We start from the raw sequence: 21,109 nt of genomic DNA, 5'->3' as shown, positions 1-21,109 counted from the left end.
AGGTGCATACGAAGTTGAACCTTTTCATGAAAAAATTCTTGTATAAGTTTTTTCATAATAAGTTGTGCATTAAGGTAAAAATTAGAGGTGTTGCGTTTTTTATAGGCAAAAATCATTTAATTGCGAGCAAATTTGTGAAGAACACTTTTTTTTTACTTCCCCCGCTTCAACTAGGAACCGAAGTTGCATTTTATATCCTAAATTCTATATCACTTTATATATCTATTATTTTTATTGGTCAAAAAAATAAAACATGAATTAAATATATATCAATTTTATATTACCTGACAAATTAAAATGAATGAGTACATAAAATGATACAAAATTTAGAACAAAAGTTATGATCTTATGAGAATCATGAAAACATTTATAATTGAAGCTTGGCATTTTAATTTTGATATGAGGAAATAAAGTTGAAATTGAATTCACAATTCAATGGAATTATATAAACCAATTATGCAAGCGTCTGTTCAATTCCATAATCTTACCATAAGAATTATAATTCCAATATTAGAATTATTGTTCCTATCTAAGTTTATCATTATTTAATTTTCATATTTTTCAATATAGATAAGTTTTAGTTTTTCTAGCAAAAATAAACAAATTGAACTACATTATTTGATTTGTGTCAAGTTTAATTTATTTATTTAATGAGTTGAATTATCATCTTTAAGTTTAATTCTTTTAATTTACAAGGGAAGTTCACTAAACTATATAAACAATAAGCTTAGTTTCAAATTGTATTTGAGCTTATTAGATTCATTTCCAGCTGTAGAAGAAACACCTGGTCTATCTATTTTCCCCCGACTAAAACAGTATCTTTATTGGTAGAACATATATTGTTTGTGCGTGGAATAAAGTGAAAACAATATAGTAAATAAGACATATTGAAATAATATTATGGAAATTAAAAGAGTATAGAATAATAGTAATAAAGATAAATTGTACTGGAAACAGGAATGTAATGTAATCATTGTCCTTAAGATGTTATTTGCACTACTATTTGTTGTAGGGTTATGGTAAATAACCTTTAGAATTTATTGAAATACACAGATTATCCATGAACAATTCTATTAATTTCACTTTGATGATCAATTATCTGAATTTTATTGAAGAAGATGATATATTGAATGGGAATAGATAATCTTTATTTATAAGAGAATTCTTCAACAAGTCACGAGTGTGCTTGTTCGAAGAACAGACCAATAAAAAATCATATTTATATTGCTGAAAAACACATTACTTGGGAATTTTTTGCAAAGTATAATAAACATATTATTAAATATTATTTTTGTTCTGAAAAGAGGGTGGTAATTGTAGCCGTGGCCTTAAAATCGTGCATCCTCCAGTAGGTTGACGTAATCCATGGACCCACTTCAGGACCACACCTGTTTCTTGAATCATGCCACTATGGTATCAACTATCAAGGTTGCCCTTTTCCTTTAAAACTTGGTGCGTTATTTAGCTCTGTGCCAACAATTAAATTTCAACTTTTGCCATATAAATATTTTTTCTTCATATTTTCTTGCAGCTCGTAAATTTTGTTGAAATGACAAGGTGCAGTACAATACAACACAACATAGCAGTCTAGAATCTTTACACAGAGAAAACATGGGGACTAATGCAAACTGTAAAATTAATTTATGAAGAAAGGTCCAAACTTTCCCAATTAGAAATGGTAAAAAATTCACTTTTTGGAATCCATCACCCACTACCACACTATACAAACAATACAAAGCCCACCTCACTCTACACTCTACTCTTACACTACTATCTCATAACCCCATTATAACTTCTCCACTCTCCTTAACTCACTATGCTATAATACCCCTACCTTCACTAACAACATCTATTTCCACTACTCCCACACTTATTACACTCATACACATGCACTCCTATCTACATCTACACTATTTCCCTTCTCTCCTTTAAGCCTTGTTCACACCATAAGTTCTCCTTCACCATCTCATGGCTCCTCTCATAATTCTCATATTCTTCTTCATTGCCACAATCTCACCACTACCAACTTCTTCTTTGGACTCAAAAACCAAAACTTTCATAATCCAAGTTCAGCATGAAGCCAAGCCTTCAGTTTTCCTTACTCACAAACACTGGTACCAATCTTCTCTCTCTTCTATTATAACCCAAGGCCTAGACACAAACCCTAGAGACATAATCCACACATACGACACCGTTTTCCATGGTTTCTCTGTAAAGCTCACACCTTTAGAGGCTCAGAAGCTACAATCACTTCCACATGTTATCACCATCATCCCTGAACAGGTTCGGCATCTGCACACCACGCGCTCCCCTCACTTTCTCGGTTTGAAAACCGCTGATCGAACCGGGTTGCTCCATGAAACCGATTTTGGTTCGGATCTGGTTATTGGAGTTATCGACACCGGTATTTGGCCGGAGAGGCAGAGCTTCAACGACCGTGATTTAGGCCCTGTTCCCGCCAAATGGAAAGGTGAATGTGTTGCCGGAAGAGGTTTTCTGGCGAGTTCGTGTAACCGGAAACTCATCGGAGCGAGGTATTTCTATGGTGGTTATGAAGCAAGTGATGGAAAAATGAATGATACGATTGAGTACCGTTCTCCGAGGGACTCAGACGGACACGGGACACACACGGCGTCGATTGCCGCCGGGAGGTACGTTTCTCCGGCGTCGACTTTAGGTTATGCTGAGGGAACGGCGGCGGGGATGGCTCCGAAGGCGAGGCTCGCCGTGTATAAGGTTTGCTGGAATGGAGGCTGTTATGACTCCGATATACTCGCCGCCTTCGACGCTGCTGTTTCTGACGGCGTCGATGTGGCCTCCCTCAGCGTTGGGGGCGTGGTTGTGCCGTATTACCTCGATGTCATAGCGATTGGCGCTTATGGCGCCACAAACGCCGGTGTTTTTGTCTCCGCTTCCGCCGGGAACGGCGGTCCCGGCGGCCTCACGGTGACCAATGTGGCTCCGTGGGTCACCACTGTGGGTGCTGGAACTATAGACAGAGATTTCCCTGCTGATGTGAGGCTTGGAAATGGTAAGGTTATAAGTGGGGTAAGTATTTATGGTGGGCCGGGTTTAAGTCCGGGTCGAATGTACCCGATTGTGTATGCAGGTATCGAAGAAGGTGGTGGTGATGGATATTCATCTTCACTTTGTTTAGAAGGTTCTTTGGATCCTAAGTTTGTAAGAGGAAAGATTGTTGTGTGTGATAGAGGGATTAATTCAAGAGCTGCCAAAGGAGAAGTAGTGAAAAAATCAGGTGGAGTTGCAATGATTTTGGCTAATGGGGTGTTTGATGGAGAAGGGTTAGTGGCTGACTGCCATGTATTGCCAGCCACAGCAGTAGGCGCTCGTGGTGGGGATGAGATACGGAGGTACATTTCGTTAGCAGCTAAGTCGAAATCAGGGTCAGTACCGACCGCGACGATTGTGTTCAAGGGAACTAGGCTTGGGGTTAGGCCAGCACCAGTGGTGGCATCGTTTTCGGCTAGAGGTCCTAACCCAGAATCACCTGAGATATTGAAGCCTGATATTATAGCACCAGGGTTGAACATTCTTGCAGCTTGGCCTGATAGAATTGGACCATCCGGCATTCCTTCTGATGGGCGTAGGACCGAGTTTAACATACTGTCTGGTACATCAATGGCTTGTCCACATGTTTCTGGTTTGGCTGCTTTGTTGAAAGCAGCACACCCGGATTGGAGTCCTGCTGCTATTAGGTCAGCTCTTATGACCACTGCTTACACTGTGGATAATAGAGGTCATCACATGTTAGATGAGTCCACTGGGAATGTTTCTTCAGTGTTTGATTATGGAGCAGGCCATGTTCATCCAGAAAAGGCCTTAGACCCCGGGCTAATTTACGATATTTCTAGTTTCGATTACGTAGATTTCTTGTGCAATTCAAATTACACCACTAAGAATATCCAAGTTGTCACTAGGAGGAAGGTTGTGGATTGCGGTGGTGCGAAAAAGGCAGGACATTCTGGTAATTTGAATTACCCATCTTTGTCTGCAGTGTTTCAACAATATGGAAAGCATAAAATGTCCACACACTTCATTAGAACTGTGACCAATGTTGGGGACCCAAATTCTGTCTACAAAGTAACTATTAAACCACCAGCTGGGATGGTGGTCACAGTGCAGCCAGAGACATTGTCCTTCAGGAGGGTGGGTCAGAAGTTGAACTTTCTTGTTAGGGTGCAAGTTAGGGAAATTAAGCTTTCCCCTGGAAGTTCTTATGTAAAAAGTGGTTCCATAGTTTGGTCTGATGGCAAGCACAATGTCACAAGTCCCTTGGTTGTGACAATGCAGCAACCTCTTGATGATTAATATGCTTTGAAGTTTTCAGTGTAGATATTTTGGCCTTTTATCCATAAGTTAGCTCTATATGTATAATAGAGAATGTGTTTTTCCATTTCAAAGAACTGGTGGAAGGTTGAATGTAAGAAAGAATATGTAAGGTACTACTATAAGGGGAAAAAGGTATGGTGGTATGGTATATCTTTCTTGTAAAATTAAGAATGTTGTGTAGAAAATGTGTGCTTTCAAGAGGACAGGATATTCCAAAGATACCTTTCCATTTTTGAGTAATTTTGTTGGATCCTTTAAATTTTACTTTTTATATTTTGTTTAGTCAAATATTTGGTAAATCCATGTGCATAGAGAGGCGATTATGTTTTATTCTGTCTGAAACTTTTGTGGTAGAGGAATAAGATTGTATTCTAAGTTACTAACTACTTCACGGGAGCTTAGATACCATGAATATGATGATAATGATTAATGACGAACGAACAGGACAAAACAAGTATCAATATTTTGGGTTCTTTTCTTATCCGTATTTGCTTCAGTATGTTTACCAGGTTAGACTGCAAAACTTCATTGTAGTTGTATATGGTGTGAAGTGTTATAATAAAATATTATGATGTCATTCGAACATGTATGAGATTTGATATTATCAAGAGTTTTCCTTCATCTTCTAGGTAAGAAATTAATCATTTTGGGTAAGAAATTATCAACAAATGTCACTTTTAGGAATCAATTTTTTTACCTTTTGGTCATCTTATGGATCTAATGGGACTTTACATTAATAAGGTCTTTATTATCCGAAAAGCATTGCATTAGTCACCCAACAAAAACAACCTGCTATTGTTTTAGTTGGACAATGGACCTTACTATGGTCTCATACTTCTAATGTGGGACTAAGGTCTCATGCCTCATAATTGTATCCTAACATCTCACCACTCACCCTAGGTAATCTTGTGCATGTGCAGGCTAAATATGCATTGGCCCTTTGACTAGTCTCTAGCAAACACCCATACTTATAAGTGTCCCATAAAAGTGTACCATTCCATGTACCACTATTTATGATTGGTTAGAAAAATGGAAAACAATATGTTATGACTTAAGCACATGAGGAGAGTCTAACTCAAAAGACTAGTCTATTAGTTGGAGAACCTCATGGCTTAAGTACTATATTGAGTTTAATATTCTACTCAATGTGGGACTAGTAATGAAATATTGAGAAATACTATAGTGGCTTTAAAACATGGAGAATCTCATAATTTGTAGGACTGTCTTTAAATATCTCTCTTTTTATATGACAACAATTACGAGGAGATTTTCTTGGCATTGCAATATCTGATAGGTGATTGATGCCAATTTCGGACATGGCATATTGGCATTACCTCACATTATGGAGGTGAGTGTTTAGAAAATATGATATATGATATGACTAACTCTAACATAAATGGAAAATATGGGTGTAAAATTAGCATCATTCCAGTTACTATGTGCAGGCCTGGAGGGTTATAGTTTGACTGAAGAGGTGGAAAAAAGTTGTGTATTTAATGACCTTAATGTTCAGAGTCCAAACCTTTGGACAAATGTCCCGAATAGTGTTACATTTTATGTATTAAACCAATTAAAATGTTATATTTTATTTTTTTAAAATTTCTTTTTTTCGTCTTGGAATATATGATTGACCCAATATAGAGAATGAGACACGGTTCAATCCATTTCCCAAACTTTTAGCTCCTCTACTCCTTGTATTAATGAAGATCAATAAGTGAACAATTATATGTATGTGTACAGGTTTGATCGTACAGGGCTTTCAAATTGGCGGATTCATCAAAATTAGAAACAGGACAAGTAGGACACACAGCATTGAAATGGAAGAAAGAAACATGATGAAGGTTGACTCAAAGCTAAATTTGACGTTCAAACAAAGCCTCTTAGCTGGAAAGCATCACTAGAAAAGATATTACTGTGCCAAACGTGGGCCAAGATCACGAGACTTCATTTTAATCACTTTGTCGTGCGTGTATCATTGGGTTACCTATGTCTTCTGCTTTTCTCTTCTTAACAAAACTGTGTTGAAAAAGGTTCCAAGTAAAAACAAAAAAAGCACACATGTTGTGCTTTACAACATCAGTTATTTTTGTATGGCTAGAAAAATAGACAATACGAGTTGCCGACAAAAAATTTCAGAATAGTTGTTAGTGAAATGAGAATATTTTTATTTTGTTCTTTTCATTCTTATTTTCTGATTTTTATTCTTAAATAAGAATAATTCTTAGTTCTTCTTGAAAAAGTAAAGAGATATGTAGATGTTGTGAGAAAAATATAAATATTATGATATCTAAATAAGAATTATCTTTGTTATTGTAAGAAAAAAATATATGTTAATTTTATTCTATAAAAAATTATAATAAAATTATAAAATAATGTGTGAGATTCAAATAAGAATTTATATGTTATTTGTTGGGTAGCAATAGTAACGATAGGATGCATTAACAGCACCCAATGCATTAGGCAAACCTTATACCCATTAGCAACATATGCAAGGCCCTTAAGAGCCCATTAAGATTTGCCAAACTCTTCAACTAAAAAATAAATGAAGTACTACTTTAGAAATTTATGAGAATATATTCACGAAATTATTTATTGAGTTCGTGACTTATTGTGAGTGAAATAAATAAAATACGAACATCTTAAAAAAGGGAAAAAAGTATCATAAAAACTGAGTAGTACTATTGTAGACAGCAGCCTAACAAAACCTTCGTTTGTCTGAACGAGGTAACAAAAACTGTCCGAACACAATTGCTTAGCCCAATAGTGATTATTGATTAATACTTCTTTATTAAAATGTTCATTTGAACTCTACTACAATCAATTGAAGTGTGAAAAAAAGTGAAGAATGGGGCAATTTATGCCCAAGACAGAAATGAAGAATAAGATTGATTTGAAATTTAAAAAATGAATTGAAATGAGAATATACAAGATTATTTATATGCAAAACAAATGAATGATTAAGAATAATAAAATAGTAACTAACTTAATTAACTATAAATTGTTGTAAACTATACCTCTGGCTAGCAAGTCTACTATCTAGCTGAGCAAAATCTACTTTACAAATTTATGTGAATATATCATTTATATATATCAAATGTTTACATTGGAAGCCTGGATTAATTTGTTCAACAAAATTACATTATACAATTAAAGATGGTGATGGTTGTGGCCTTGTGGGCTTGTGTCCTGCTGCTTCAAAAGGGTGAGATTAAGAGGTGAAAGATAAGATTAATATATTATTTAACTGCTAATCTTTGATTAGATCAGTGAAACCCCATTTACTAGCCCAAACTTACATGGCTACCATGACTTTCATCTTCAACGAGTAAACTTAGACATTGTCTTTATACACATGAGCTAATTAGGAAAGTGACCAATCCATGAAACCAGTTCCGGTAATGAAGATGGTGGATTCATGGAAATCTTCAATGCATCTTGTTAATTAAGGTTTTGAACCACTCTATCCTCTAATTTCTTAAATATAAAATGACAAAATATCCATGTCGCTAAGCATATATTCTTCTTATTTTATGCACGCAACTATAATTAGCTTTAGTTAGTATTATCCATATGTGTTACACGTCAACCATTAGTGCCGATGGGAATCAATTATAACATTAATTGAACTTTATGTTATGCCGTACCATGGCGAGTTAAAATATATATCAATTTGATTAACAACTTGTGGTAGTGGCATAAACGTGAATTAAACTATATAAAGTAGATAACCGGTCCGGTGATTAAAATTAGTGAGGGATTGTGTGAATCTATAGACATCCTATATCTTTTGCTTTTAGTATATCAACATTACTTTTTTTAATTTTCTTATCAACTTATCTCGGTTTGGATTTGGAAGGCTGAATCTCATAAATGAGAAATTATATTTTTGTATAATGAAAGGTATCTATCACCGATCATCATATTAGTAAGCAATAAGTAAATAATTATTTATCAGTTTGTGGTTACTCTCTATCAATAAGAGGACCATATCTTTTGTCTTAGTGTCTCATGATATAAGTTGTGACTAATCAGAAAATATTTAATAATTAATCTTTGAGCTTAAATACATTTTTATAATTAATCATAATTCATACTATATGAATTGGTATAATTTGTGTGATAGCATATGTGTTCCTCATTAGTATTACTCAAAAGAAATGAGAAATGAGAAAGTGTTCAAACCTTCTTTCCATAACCCAATGATGAATAAACATTAATTTCTTTTAGCAATTGGTCGATAGCTTAAATTATTATAAAATGTGTATAAAATGGTTGAGGAGATCTTTATTATATTTGCAATATTTAAATATCGACACACATTTTACTTATTATATCTATGTTTTTTATCGGAGAAGGGAAAGGGGTGAAAGTAATTTTTCTTATTTGGAATTGTAGTTGGTTGTAGCGTGCAAACTAGATTTCTCTTGTTTAATGATCTCTTTAAACCATATCAATAGGCACTAGTCCTTGCACTCCCTAAATTATTAACAACAAAAGATAATTTATGATTAAAATCTAACTACTTGCCCTTGTATGGCCTACTTAAACTACATGTAACTTGTTGGAATCTTGTGAATAATTCTAAGCAATTATTTATTGTTGCACACAGGTGAATAGATGAATGCTTGGAACTTAGCATCATTTTTCGTAGCTTCTTTCATATCCTATCTTATATTTATCACATGAGACAAGACTCAATACTATTAAATGGGTCATGGGTCATAGTTTGTTGGATTTTCAAGTACCCATCAAGCCCATGGACCACCCCTTTCTAATGTTGCTGCCTTTGAACGACAGACAGCTGCTAAGTGGGACCCAACATGACACTGTTCTTCAATCAGAAGATCATAGCCGTTTAAATTTTAGTTACAGGTCAGATGTACCTCAAAGTCAACACCTTCAAAGTTTGAAAACTTTTATTTGTGTGTTTGTTAATGATTATTTTTTTATATGTTCCTCATCTTTTTTTTTTTTGTCAAGAATTAATCACTTTCAAAATTATAGTTGTCTTCTTTAATAGTGTCACTCCTAAGAGTTGAATCCCTTATTTTTTTGTCATCTTATAAATATAAGGTCTTACATTACATGATCAGTACCTTATTAGTATATTCATTAATAATTAAATCATATTATTATTATTGTTGAATTGATGGGTCAATCAATTAAAAAAAACCCAATATGGTGTGAGAGTGGAATAAAACATAAAACTTGTATTTTCATGGTGGTTTCTATTTATTTGACACTTTATGATAGTAAAATATCCCTTTTGATAATTTAATCGGCTACTTGTAAGGTGATAATATTTTATTATCATATAGTATTATAATTACTGGATTAAATTAATCCAAGTTGTAACCCATTAATTAATTCGACTAATTCAGTATTCTCACCGAGTTGGTCACAGTTCCAAGTTTAAGAACACGGGTTTTGGGTACATGTGATGAGTTTGGTATATTTGAGGAGAGGACTTGTTTCAAATCGATAGTTAAAGATAATGACTAATTTTATGTCATAACTATAAAAGGGACAAAAATGAGCGTGTACACCACGAACCCTTTGTTGTCTTTCTATTCCAGCTAAACATACATGGTCAATACTCGAGAGTACTGTCACATTTAACACGCAGGACTATTATATTTATATAAAAAATATTGTATACAACAAATTTTATTTTACCAATCAAATTGTAATAATTTTATAGATTAAAATATTTTTTCATATCATGAACTAAATTATCTCATTCAGCTATTAAAATTATGATAAATGTCTATTCTTTAATTCTTAAAAAGTATTTTTGTACAAAAGAGTCAAATAATATATATGTCATAATTTTTGTGGTTGAAGTTGATAATCTATCTTTTTATATAAGATGATATTTTATTATAATAATTTTAAGTTTGTTATTTTTAGAGGGGATGGCTGTTGGTTGAGGAGGTTTTCTCAAGAAGTGAACCTTTCCCATGTACCCAAGAGGAAGAGATACCAAATTTGTGGCAGATAGACTCTCCCACTTAATTGCTGTAAACGAGGATTTAAATGTGGAACTATGACTCCTTTCTAATAGAAAAATCAATTAGAAATTTTAATATATATTTAAAAGTAAAAATATAATTCAATGTAAATTAAAAGAATAAAAATATTTTTATTTTTTAATTTTTATGTGTATTTTTATATCACTGTCCTCTTCTGAGAGGAGTCTTGCTCGTAAATGTGTGGCTTATCATCAACCCTTCTTTGGTGAATAGCATGTTAACAAAAGTAATTGTGTAGACAATACTAGAAATTATATAAAATTAAGATGACATATTTGTCCTATTGTCTTGTCACCTCTCTTCACCCACCTCTTCCTTGGACCTTCCTTGTAGACATAGCCGTCGAAACCTTCACCCTCCTGTCTAAGACGAGTTTGACTCATTTTTATTACTAGAAAGTTCGGTATTTAAGTTAGATTATGACATATTACAAAAATAAATTTTTAATAGTTTAAATTTTTATTTTTTAAATTAATTTTTCAATAAACTTTTTCTTCTCACATTTCTAAGTAGTGAAGATTCAAGAAAAACAGAGTATATTTTCACCTAGACAGACACTCCTCACGACCGAAATAACTACACAACAATGTCAATTGTCCAATATGGTAAGGGCATCGTTACTTCTTGGGTAGCAATGTTGGCATTCACAGATTCACAAACCCAATCAACAAACTACCAACGCCACTTATATACATTCCTAATGTCCAGGAGATCAAATCAATTGATTAATTTTCAAAGACAGTATTTTTTTTAACTCCAAAAATGTAAGGACTAAATTATTTTTTACATACTGTCCACCTTGTTCTCTACCGTTTATGAATGTTAGATGATGTAATAATTATTTTTAAAATGTTGCATTTAACGCTTTGATAAGGGTTACCTTCCATTTTCAATTTTGACTTATTCTCATGAATGAATAAAAGAGAAACTTGTATAAATTTGTTTTAAGAATTCTAACACAATAGGTAATAATTAGTTTATTTAATAAAAAATAAACTATTTGCTGGTATTTGATAGAAAAAATTAAACCTTGTTTGATAAGCTACTTAATAAATAATGGCGTTATAAGTGACAAGCTTATGACACTTTAACCAAACAACTTATCAACTAAACTAACCAAACACTTCAAATTCAATCAAACAACTTATAGTCTGTAAATTTATAAGTCTAGTTAATAAGTTTTCTTCAAGCTTAATAACTTTTACTTAATTTATAAGCTAGTATTCGATTAAAACAATTTGGCCAACCATAAATTCTAAGTTTGATTTACAAGTTACACATTTAGCCATTCATTTATTGATATATCCATTTTTTTCACTCATTTTAAGAATAAAGAATTAATTCATTTTAAGTTGTGTGGTTTTATAAATTTCCTTGTATTAATTAATATGTTCATATATAAATATTACATTGACTAAAATTTTAAGACTACTTTTTATTAAATTAGCCTACAAATTTTCATAAATATAGGTAAATGTCATAGGTTATTAACATGTGTTCGTTCAAGTGGAATTTGTTTTAATCAAAATCCTAAATCGTAATTTCCCTTCAGAATTATTAATGGGCGTTGCTTCAAGTGGTATATACTTGATCCTCTTAAGTAATATTTCAGATTTGAGTCTTGTGGATGGGAAAATGTTCGCTGGGAGAGTTAGCCCCACGTACTTATGGATATTTCCAGCTCGGACATGATTGTCTCCATGCATGCGATGATACACGTGGGAAACCAAAAAAAATTTCCCTTCCCAATTCACCGAACAGTGGAAGTGGCATAAGGGTAAATCCCACCATTAATCAAGGGTATAATGCTAACATCAGCTCCCATTTTCCCATGCTGGGGAAAAAGTATTATATATGAAACTCTATCACCTCACCAAAACTCAACATTAATACAAAACTCCATTGAACCAAAGCTTTAATATTTCTCACAAAATATTCCATTGGCTATCGGAAAGTCTCAACTTTTTTCAGAAAAAAGCCAAGTTTCTGACCAGTTCTAGAGAGAGAGAAAATGTGTGGAGGAGCTATTATCTCCGATTTCATTCCGGCCGCCGGCATGGCGGCAGGGATGTCCCGGCGTGTGACAGCCGACATATTGTGGCCAAGTTTGAGGAACCAGGCGGGTAAGAAGTTCTCGAAGCTTCCAAAGCCGGAGGCGGTGGCGTTGAACGATGATTTCGAAGCTGATTTTCGAAATTTCAAGGATGATTCTGACATGGAAGAAGAAGAAGATGACTTGATTGAAGGTGGTTTCGCACCCACAAAGCCTTCTAATCAGAATCCGAAGTCTCTGTCTCATGGTAATTATTTCTAATCGTTCTTTGAGCTTTGTCTTTGTTGATGTTTGTCTTTTCTTTCAATTTGTACAAGCATTTGTTATCTTCACCCTTTGTGCTTTTGATTGCTTATTTTCTTAATGTAAAAATGATGACTTTCTTAATTTTTTGAGCTGAAATTTTGGAGTTTTTTTCTTAAAAAATTATTTATCCATGATGTATGAGTTTCTGGGTGGTCAAAACGAAATAAAAATGCAATTTATGTATTGGAATATTTTGTACATCCAATTGGAGCTGGTTTCATTTGTCTGCTTGATCACCTTAAACAAAATTGTTACCTATAATTTTTTGCGGGCTATTCCAAACAACTCGGTGTATTTTTTTTGGGTGGATTTTTAGGGCTCTTCTTTTCTTGGTGAACAAAATAAGGTTAATTTTTAAGTAATTATTTGCATGTGATTCTGAGATTGATTTCGTGTAATTATTTGAGAACTGGGCTTTAATTTCAGTTTTGCCGATCTGGGTGCTTATGTGGCCAGACATGTGATCTAAGTTCCCACTAGATCCTCAGGATGACCAAAAGGTCAATGATTCAATTCCTGAGATTGACATTTGTTGGGAAGGGTAGTTACGCACTCCAAAAGTGATTAGTTCCTTACCTAAAAGGGTTAGGAAAATGGTCAGGATACCATTGTTAGTATAAAAAAAATTGGTTGACCTACATACTGTACTTATTTATGTGTTATAAATCTAATCTAATGGAACATTCTTAGTATTATTGATCTGAAAATCTTCAAGATGTGAGTAATATCATACGATTAACTTTATCACCTTCTCAATTAATGATCATTAGTTGTTCTAAATTTGGTGTCATATTGAATATTGTAAGATCTTTTGCTTCTGTTTTGGTTATTATGTCGTAGTATATGAGATAAAAATTGAAATAATTGATGTTTAATTTCACCAGGCTGTTATTTTGTTATCACAATCTATGCATGTTTCTTACTTTGTTAACATCCGTTTTAGTTTGTTTACTTGAATGATTTTTGGTCTATGATATTATGTTATTCATTTTAAATTTTTAATAATACTGCATATGCATTGTCCTTAGCCTGCTATTTATATTCTTTTCTGATTATGTTGAAGGATCTACAGCTACGAAACTGAATGAGCAAGCTGAGGAGTCTTCTAGGAGAAAGAGGAAGAATCAGTATCGGGGAATCCGTCAACGTCCATGGGGAAAATGGGCAGCTGAGATCCGGGATCCAAGAAAAGGGGTTCGTGTTTGGCTTGGAACCTTCAACACTGCTGAAGAAGCTGCTAGAGCTTATGATGCTGAAGCAAGGAGGATCCGTGGAAAGAAAGCCAAGGTCAATTTCCCTGTTAAGGCTCCAGCTGCAACCCCAAAATGTCTTAAGGCAAGGAAGGAAAATGTCAATTTTGTTCAACCTAAAGTGAACAAGATGCTCAATCTGGAGGACTACTTTATGGATCAGGTGGAACAGAAACCAGAAATTAACCAGTATTCTAACATAGGTCCCTTCCCTGGAAATGGACTTGGGCTCACACCCCTTGATGCATCTGATAATGTCACAGCTTATTTCAGTTCCGAGTACTCAAGTAATTCATTTGATTATTCTGATCTCGGATGGAGCAAACAAAGCCCGAAGACTCCAGAGAACTCATCTGTGCTTTCTGCTCATATGGAAGGGCAATCTGAATTTGTTGAGGTTGCTAATCAGCAGAAAAACCTGCAGCCTAACTCTCAGGATATCGTATTCATGGAAGATCAAGCCGAAAAGACACTAACCGAGGACCTCATAGATATTGAATCCCACATGAAGTTCTTTGAAGAGGCCCCTTACCTTGGTAGGACCTGGGATGATGCTTCATTTTCATCATTCCTTGGTGGAGACACAACTCAGGATGCTGGAAATCCAATCAACCTTTGGAATTTTGAGGACATGCCTTCAATGGCTGGTGGAGTTTTCTGAAAAACTCCTTGGTCCTAATTTATGTAAATAAAGCTACAAGTTAGTAGTGTTCATTCTGCCTCTGGGTCCTTTAATTTTGTTCATGTTTCCTCTCACTCTCAATGACCATAATTTTATCTAATAGCTTATTATTTTTATTAGAGTTGGAATAATTTCAAATCCTCATAAAAATTGTGTTATTACTTTCAGGAGTTGTCTTGGTTAGTGTTGGTGATGGAGTTAGAACAAGTGACCCTTTAAGCATGTGTGGATTTTGATTCTCTTGTGGCTAAGGCTGTATAATAGGACTATATAGGTACTTAGGTTTCCTTTGTCCTGTGTTGACCTTAATTTTGGGAACCTTTAGTTTGATGTTTATAAGGATTATCTTATATATTATATGTGCCAGATACTCTCTTGACTTATGATATAATTGTTAACTTTGTTGTTTTCATTATGGCAACTTGATTATAAGACCGATTTTTTTTACCCTTGTTTAGTGGATGATTTGGTATAGCACCAAATGGTTTTTGCTTTAACGTTTGGTTACTTATTTTTTAACTTCTGCACCTATGATGTATTTTTAACGATGTAAAGGTGTGGAAAACTGAATTCTTTTACCCCAATGTAGTATGGAGAAATTGTTGTGTTAGGTGATGCATCGTACCATTATGTTGCGTTTTTCAGCATTGTTGGGGAAGGAAATTGAAACTAAACAATTAATTTGTTTAGCATTTTAATTGATTTAGTAAGTGGAAGATTTAGATCAATTTCCTCTCATACAATGGAGAGAAACAAATACTGCAGAAACAAAAGAATGAATGACATACTATGATAACATTTAAACTTTTTATTTACAATGAAATAACATTTTTTACATTAATAATAAAAGGAAAAACAAAAACTTCTATTTCGTATCCTTGTTTCTTTCTTCTTTATGTTAAAGAATTATTGTTTAAAAAACCTCAAACTTGGGTGAGAATATGTAAAATTTCCCTCTAGTTCATGTAGTAAGCCTAGATTCCTTTTGTAACTTTCACTATTCTATGCAAAGAGGTAAAAACCCAAACTAAGTATCTACTATCTAATGGACTAAACGTCCATGTATATTGTTGCAAAAAAGTACTAACTACTATTAGATTATTCACCCTTATTTTCAATATTCTCATCTTATTGGGTTATTAACTTGCTACTATTAAATAGAAATCAGTCAAATCATCAATGCGCCTTTCAAGCATTAGAAAATGTTACCGTCATGTGCGAACCAATATCTTGCGCCTACAAGGTGCATGTGAAGTGTCATTGAAAACAAATCAAATTCGATTGCCAAGACTCCAAGGTTAGGTGAAAAATGGGAAGTGTCCAGCCTCCAAACATTAGAATATGCTATTTTTAAATGTACTAAAAATATTAAAAAAAATTGACTTCCATTTCAATTGTTCTATTTTTTAATTCTAACTTACACGTTAATATACAAAAAGTGGTCAATGTTTTTCATCCCTCTTTAATTTCTTTTCAAATCAAAAAGTGTGCATGCCAAACATGAATTGACTTGCCCAAGTTATTAAAGTTAAGTGATACCCGTGGGGAATTTGGCACGGTAGAATATATGTTTGGGGATCACAAAATTAATGTACAGTACTTTGGGCAGAGGCATATCACAAGAGTGCAGAGGCAGCTATAGTCATTGGGTACCCAACATTGATCGAATGAGAAGAGTACTTGAAAAAATAAAAGCAAAAACAAGTACTTTTTTTAACCTAGCTATATTGAGATAACAATTTAGGAGGAAAACCAAAACAAAAGCTTCTCTCCTTGTTATTTAATTGGAAATCCAAAACTTGCATGTGTATATTTTAGTTTTCAATAAAAAAGATTACTAATTTTTTATTTGAACCAATGATATGTATAATCCTTTTGTTTTTTTGTTCAATTCTGGTATGGGCTACATGTATGGTTTGCCCTTATCTCTAGTGCTATTGTTATCCAAGTTAAATATAATAATATATGGAGTCTTGTGAGGAAACGAAAAGGAATATTAGCAAGTGATGAGCTGGCATCCTCTAAGTTCAATAACTTCTGTAATGGGCGGCTAACTAGGTTTGTTGTTCTGTCTAAGAGACTAAGACCATGAAAAAACTCAACTCCTAACGTGCTCTTCTTCCAGACAAAACATTGCGTGTGACATTAAAAAAACATTCATGTTGTAATTACGTGAATATCAATGTCTTGGAACCAGTGTTTTTCGAAGCCTATCCATCATTCACAAATGTCAATAATTTCTTCAACCCATTCTCCGCGTTTGTATATATTGGAATTTAAATGAAAATTAAGGAGAGCCTTCATTTTTTGCTTATTTGATATAGAGTGCGTGTAATATTTATGTATTGATAGTTTCAAAATTTATATACAATCAATATGTTATTCACCCTTCATTTTAATTATTTTTTTTTAAAGTTAATAATGATCAAAAATGAATAATAGATAATATAATGACAGTTTAAAAAACTCTTACGGTGCAATCTTTTATTTGATCTTCATTCCTATGGACGTTATAAGGGTTGTTTGCATTTCATAATTTTATTGCAGGATTCTTTTATAGATGAGACAATATATTTGTAGGTTTTTATAGTTCAAAGGTTATGAATTGATATTTTGTTATTGGTATGTTTCAGAAAAGTAATAAATTCGAGGCCTTTATTATTTTTCATGAAATCAAAACCGACCTGCTTCAACCAATTTTATTATTGAGTGAATTTTATACTAGACTTTAGCAAGTAAAAGAAGGATCATGTGTATGATTTTCATAGAAAAAAGTGAAACAAAGGTCTATTATATTAGGGAAAATGCTTCTTTCAAGTGAAAAACTAAAATATCTATCCAAAGTGAAATAATTTAGTAAGTTAAAATGTCTATAGACTCCATTAAATTAATTATATATACTTTTTACTTTTTCACTTTGAGTGCATCTTCATCTTTATATGAGAGATGATTTTGAATTTGTGTCCATTTAAGAAAGTCATAGTGAATTCAAACAGGTAAGAGTAATGGTTATGATGATATAGCAAATAAAACAGTAGTTCATTAATTAAATTGTATATGATTAAATTTGATGTACAAATATATTATACTAAGAAAAATCAATAAAGAAAACAATAACTTATTTCTTTATATAATCTCATACTATTTTTTAATAAAAGTATGTCATTTTTATTAAAAAATTAATTTTAAATAAAAATCGACATATATTAATTGAAAATCGAACACTTCAACCAATATAATTAAGGTTACAGTATTCTAATAACTCGGCTAAGTAAATTTAGAAACTTTTTCTGAACAAAAAAATGTATACGTGGGGTGGGGTTCACCAATGCATGTTAAAATGGGCTTATCAGACCCGGAATTGATAAGCTTATCTTCCACGTACGGAAATAGGCTTATCGGGCCTTCACAAAGCAGTTAGGCCCTTTAAAAAAGCCTGAAAAATAATTGTAATGAAATTGTTCACCTCATATATTAGTACTACCTTTAATATGTGAGGAAATTTTATATCTTAAAAAGTATATCATTTCATGTATAATTATTTAAGAATGATTAAAAAATGTATTGAAGTAAAAAAATTATGATTAAATATTTTTCTTATCAATTAAAAATAACGACATATGGAGTGATATGTTTTATGGATCAGAAGATGCACTCATTTAATCAATCATTTTTTAAAAATATTTTATTATATCACTAAACATGGGATAATATACTTGCTATTATTCACTATTCTACCACACATAACATCCAAATACACAAATTTGATTACACATCATACAAAACTGGGCAATATGTACAGTAGTACTTTAGAGAGTCTAGAGACTACCCGATCATAATTGTAAATGTGTCAAAGTTCGTATAATAATCATACCAACATTAAATATATTCCATATGAAACAAGGTGAACCTTGCGCATTTGAGTACAATTAATAGTTTAATAGTCTACCTTTAGAAAAAGGTATTTTTTATTCTTAATTAATTCAACAAATAAGAGACTAATTTACGAAATATATTACGGTTAAATGTTTTTTGGAAGACCACTCTCAACAGTAACTTTTTTCTTTTTATATACACGGATCCATAGATCAAATTTAGAACTTTATTCTTGATATACTTTTTCACTTGTGCCAACTTTATCATAATGAATAATTGAATATAATGGCATGAGATGTTAGGCGCTTCCTTTCCCTTGTAGTATTCATTATGTCTAATACATCACATGCATGCTTCGGGAGCATGTTAAAATCTCTAACTATTCCCACCTTAACACACTAATGTGAACGTAACAATGTTAGTACTATATTATTATTTTTTGTGACTCACTTTTTCATATAGGGGTAAGTAAGACCATGTCTTATTTGTAGATCTGTTTTAACCCAATGACTTAGGGATGAGTTTGACTCGTCCAAATAAATAAAAAAATGACATATTTGTTGTTAAAAAGGACGGGTTCGAGGTCTATATCTGGATGATTTGATTTGTCTCTTATAGTTATATATCAAAAATAGTTAAATAAGTACCTATCAATACTCATTATGTTCAGTCCACATAACTCAAATACCTACAACTCCGCACAATATATTCACACCACTTATTGATAGAAAGCTAGTTAATTTTTAGTTTTTGTTTACTCAAATTTAAGTTTTATTTTTCAGTTGTATTCATTTTTGTATGAACTTTTGAGTATTGACATGTAGTCATTTTAGTTTTCATGTGTTTTTTTTATCATTTACAATAAATCTTCACTTTGTTAACACTTGAGAGTTTAAATTCTTCTGAAATTTTCCGATGTCTTCTATAATTTTCAGTCACTTGATTGTGATAGTTTTTAGTTTGAATGATGCAATTTAATTTACGATTTGTAGTTTACATACTGATGTATGTATGTTTTAGTTGAGTTTATATACGGATTGTGATAATTTTGATTGTGCATGTTTGAATATTTTAGAAAAAAATATACGTTTGTCATTTTGTCATTTTTCAACCCAAATTCATCTCTATCTTGACCCGTCTTATTTTGAACGCGTTACCCATGCGTCCCCTCCTAATTAGGGACGGATTCAAGTTTAAAAATTGATCTGATCAATAATTAAAAATGGGTAAGAAACATACTTAACTCGTCACAACTTATTCCACGCTCACTAGTAGTTACATATATAATACTATAATATATATTAGCTTTTGAAGGGAAAATTGTGTATAAAACATTTCACTGAAAATGTTTGTAGGAAAGTGACATGACGAGATGGGTTCGGACGAAAGACAGGTAAGACAGGAATGAGTGAACCAGGAATGGCATGCATGATAAAACATTTCACTGAACTCACGTCAACATCTAACAAAGATTCAATTGCTAATCATTCTAACACAGCTCTCATAGATAATAATGACATTTGAATTCAGACCTAAATTACTTATGGTGGGTGGAGTTAAACTTTTATCAACATATTATTTGCTTTCTTTAATTTTCAAATTACTATTTAGCAAGATATTTTATATGGTGTTGTCAACCAAGATCTCTCCGGTTTATATTTTAGTTTCAAAAATCTCACTATAAATACAAAAAATATAAATTGTATTTTGTTTTTTCTTTCTTTTTTACACTATTTTCCTCTCCAGTATTGAAGAGGATTATGACTCATTTCAAATCACTGTACTCGAAATTCAAACAATCAATCTTCAGTTTAATATGATTAGACTATATATTCTCAAATCCAAATTTACAAACCTCGTTATTTTCTAAAATGCAGGACTTATGAATATGACTTTTTTAAAATCTATGTGATCAAACAAACAAGGCTATGAAGTTGTTTTTTGTCAGCTAGGTAAGTCCCTTAATTGAGGTATAATTTCTTCTTTATGTAAATACATGCCTCACATCTGCTTAAAAGTATGCAGACAAAAAAAATCTGCTTAAATTAAATGTATAAGTAAAATAAAAAGTTATATGGTAAACATTCATTCAGCCAACAAAAGGTTGGTATAGAAGTCTAAGATATCATTGAATCATCTATTACCATACTAGATCAAAAGTCAACTGTTCAATTTTTATAAGTAAAATTTGTTAAAAAAAGTAGTCATGTACCACAAAAGTATTCTTACTCATAAGATAAAATGATATTCTTAATTATATAAAACATACATTTATTCATATTTTGAAGCATTAATTAGTATCGTATCTCAATTTTGGGCTACATAATTTTTTAGAGTTGTGAATATTTTTTAGCCACATTGGGCTTTGAATTTAATATTTGTCTTCAGTAATTAGTTATAGATTAGGAAAGATATTAATACTATGTCAGCTCGTATTAGATGTTACCCTTATTATACTGCATAAATTATTTTATCACTTATTTTTGGGTTAGCATCTTAACAGTTTTTATTTTATTTTGTTTTCGTTTTCGTTTTTTACTTTTTATAATATTTAAAGGAT

The 21,109-nt window shown here is 32.4% G+C and overlaps 2 protein-coding genes and 1 long non-coding RNA gene across 4 annotated transcripts; 2 read left to right on the top strand and 1 right to left on the bottom strand.

The window, feature by feature from the left end:
- On the top strand, positions 1,729–4,606 carry LOC109360555 (subtilisin-like protease SBT1.5). The gene is made up of 2 exons (XM_019605527.1): positions 1,729–4,409; positions 4,441–4,606. Exon 1 carries the CDS (start codon positions 1,969–1,971, stop codon positions 4,327–4,329), a length of 2,361 nt encoding a protein of 786 aa, XP_019461072.1. The 5' UTR covers positions 1,729–1,968; the 3' UTR covers positions 4,330–4,409; positions 4,441–4,606.
- Positions 12,264–15,071, top strand: LOC109360854 (ethylene-responsive transcription factor RAP2-12-like). Of its 2 annotated transcripts, XM_019606014.1 has the most exons (3): positions 12,264–12,682; positions 13,805–14,691; positions 14,842–15,071. In XM_019606014.1, the coding sequence occupies exons 1-2, from the start codon at positions 12,394–12,396 to the stop codon at positions 14,650–14,652; spliced, it is 1,137 nt and encodes a 378-aa protein (XP_019461559.1). In that variant the 5' UTR covers positions 12,264–12,393; the 3' UTR covers positions 14,653–14,691; positions 14,842–15,071. The 2 variants fall into 2 exon arrangements, with proteins under 2 accessions (XP_019461559.1, XP_019461558.1); XM_019606013.1 differs by lacking the exon at positions 14,842–15,071 and having other exon boundaries at positions 13,805–14,789.
- Positions 12,689–13,798, bottom strand: LOC109360855. The gene is made up of 3 exons (XR_002109226.1): positions 13,694–13,798; positions 13,381–13,558; positions 12,689–13,206 (listed from the first exon to the last, which is right to left on the bottom strand). It is a non-coding gene; the product is annotated as an uncharacterized LOC109360855 (long non-coding RNA).

The sequence above is a fragment of the Lupinus angustifolius genome, chromosome LG11 (assembly GCF_001865875.1).
Source record: "Lupinus angustifolius cultivar Tanjil chromosome LG11, LupAngTanjil_v1.0, whole genome shotgun sequence".
NCBI lineage: Eukaryota > Viridiplantae > Streptophyta > Magnoliopsida > Fabales > Fabaceae > Lupinus > Lupinus angustifolius.
The sequence above is the reverse complement of the archived record's forward strand: the minus strand, read 5'-3'. Positions and strand labels throughout refer to the sequence as shown.

Bases quoted from the DNA above. Each gene is read 5' to 3' on its own strand.
- LOC109360555 (XM_019605527.1), top strand. From the start codon at position 1,969: ATGGCTCCTCTCATAATTCTCATATTCTTCTTCATTGCCACAATCTCA.
- LOC109360854 (XM_019606014.1), top strand. From the start codon at position 12,394: ATGTGTGGAGGAGCTATTATCTCCGATTTCATTCCGGCCGCCGGCATG. The intron at 12,683-13,804 runs GTAATTATTTCT...ATTATGTTGAAG, and splicing joins TCCGAAGTCTCTGTCTCATG to GATCTACAGCTACGAAACTG.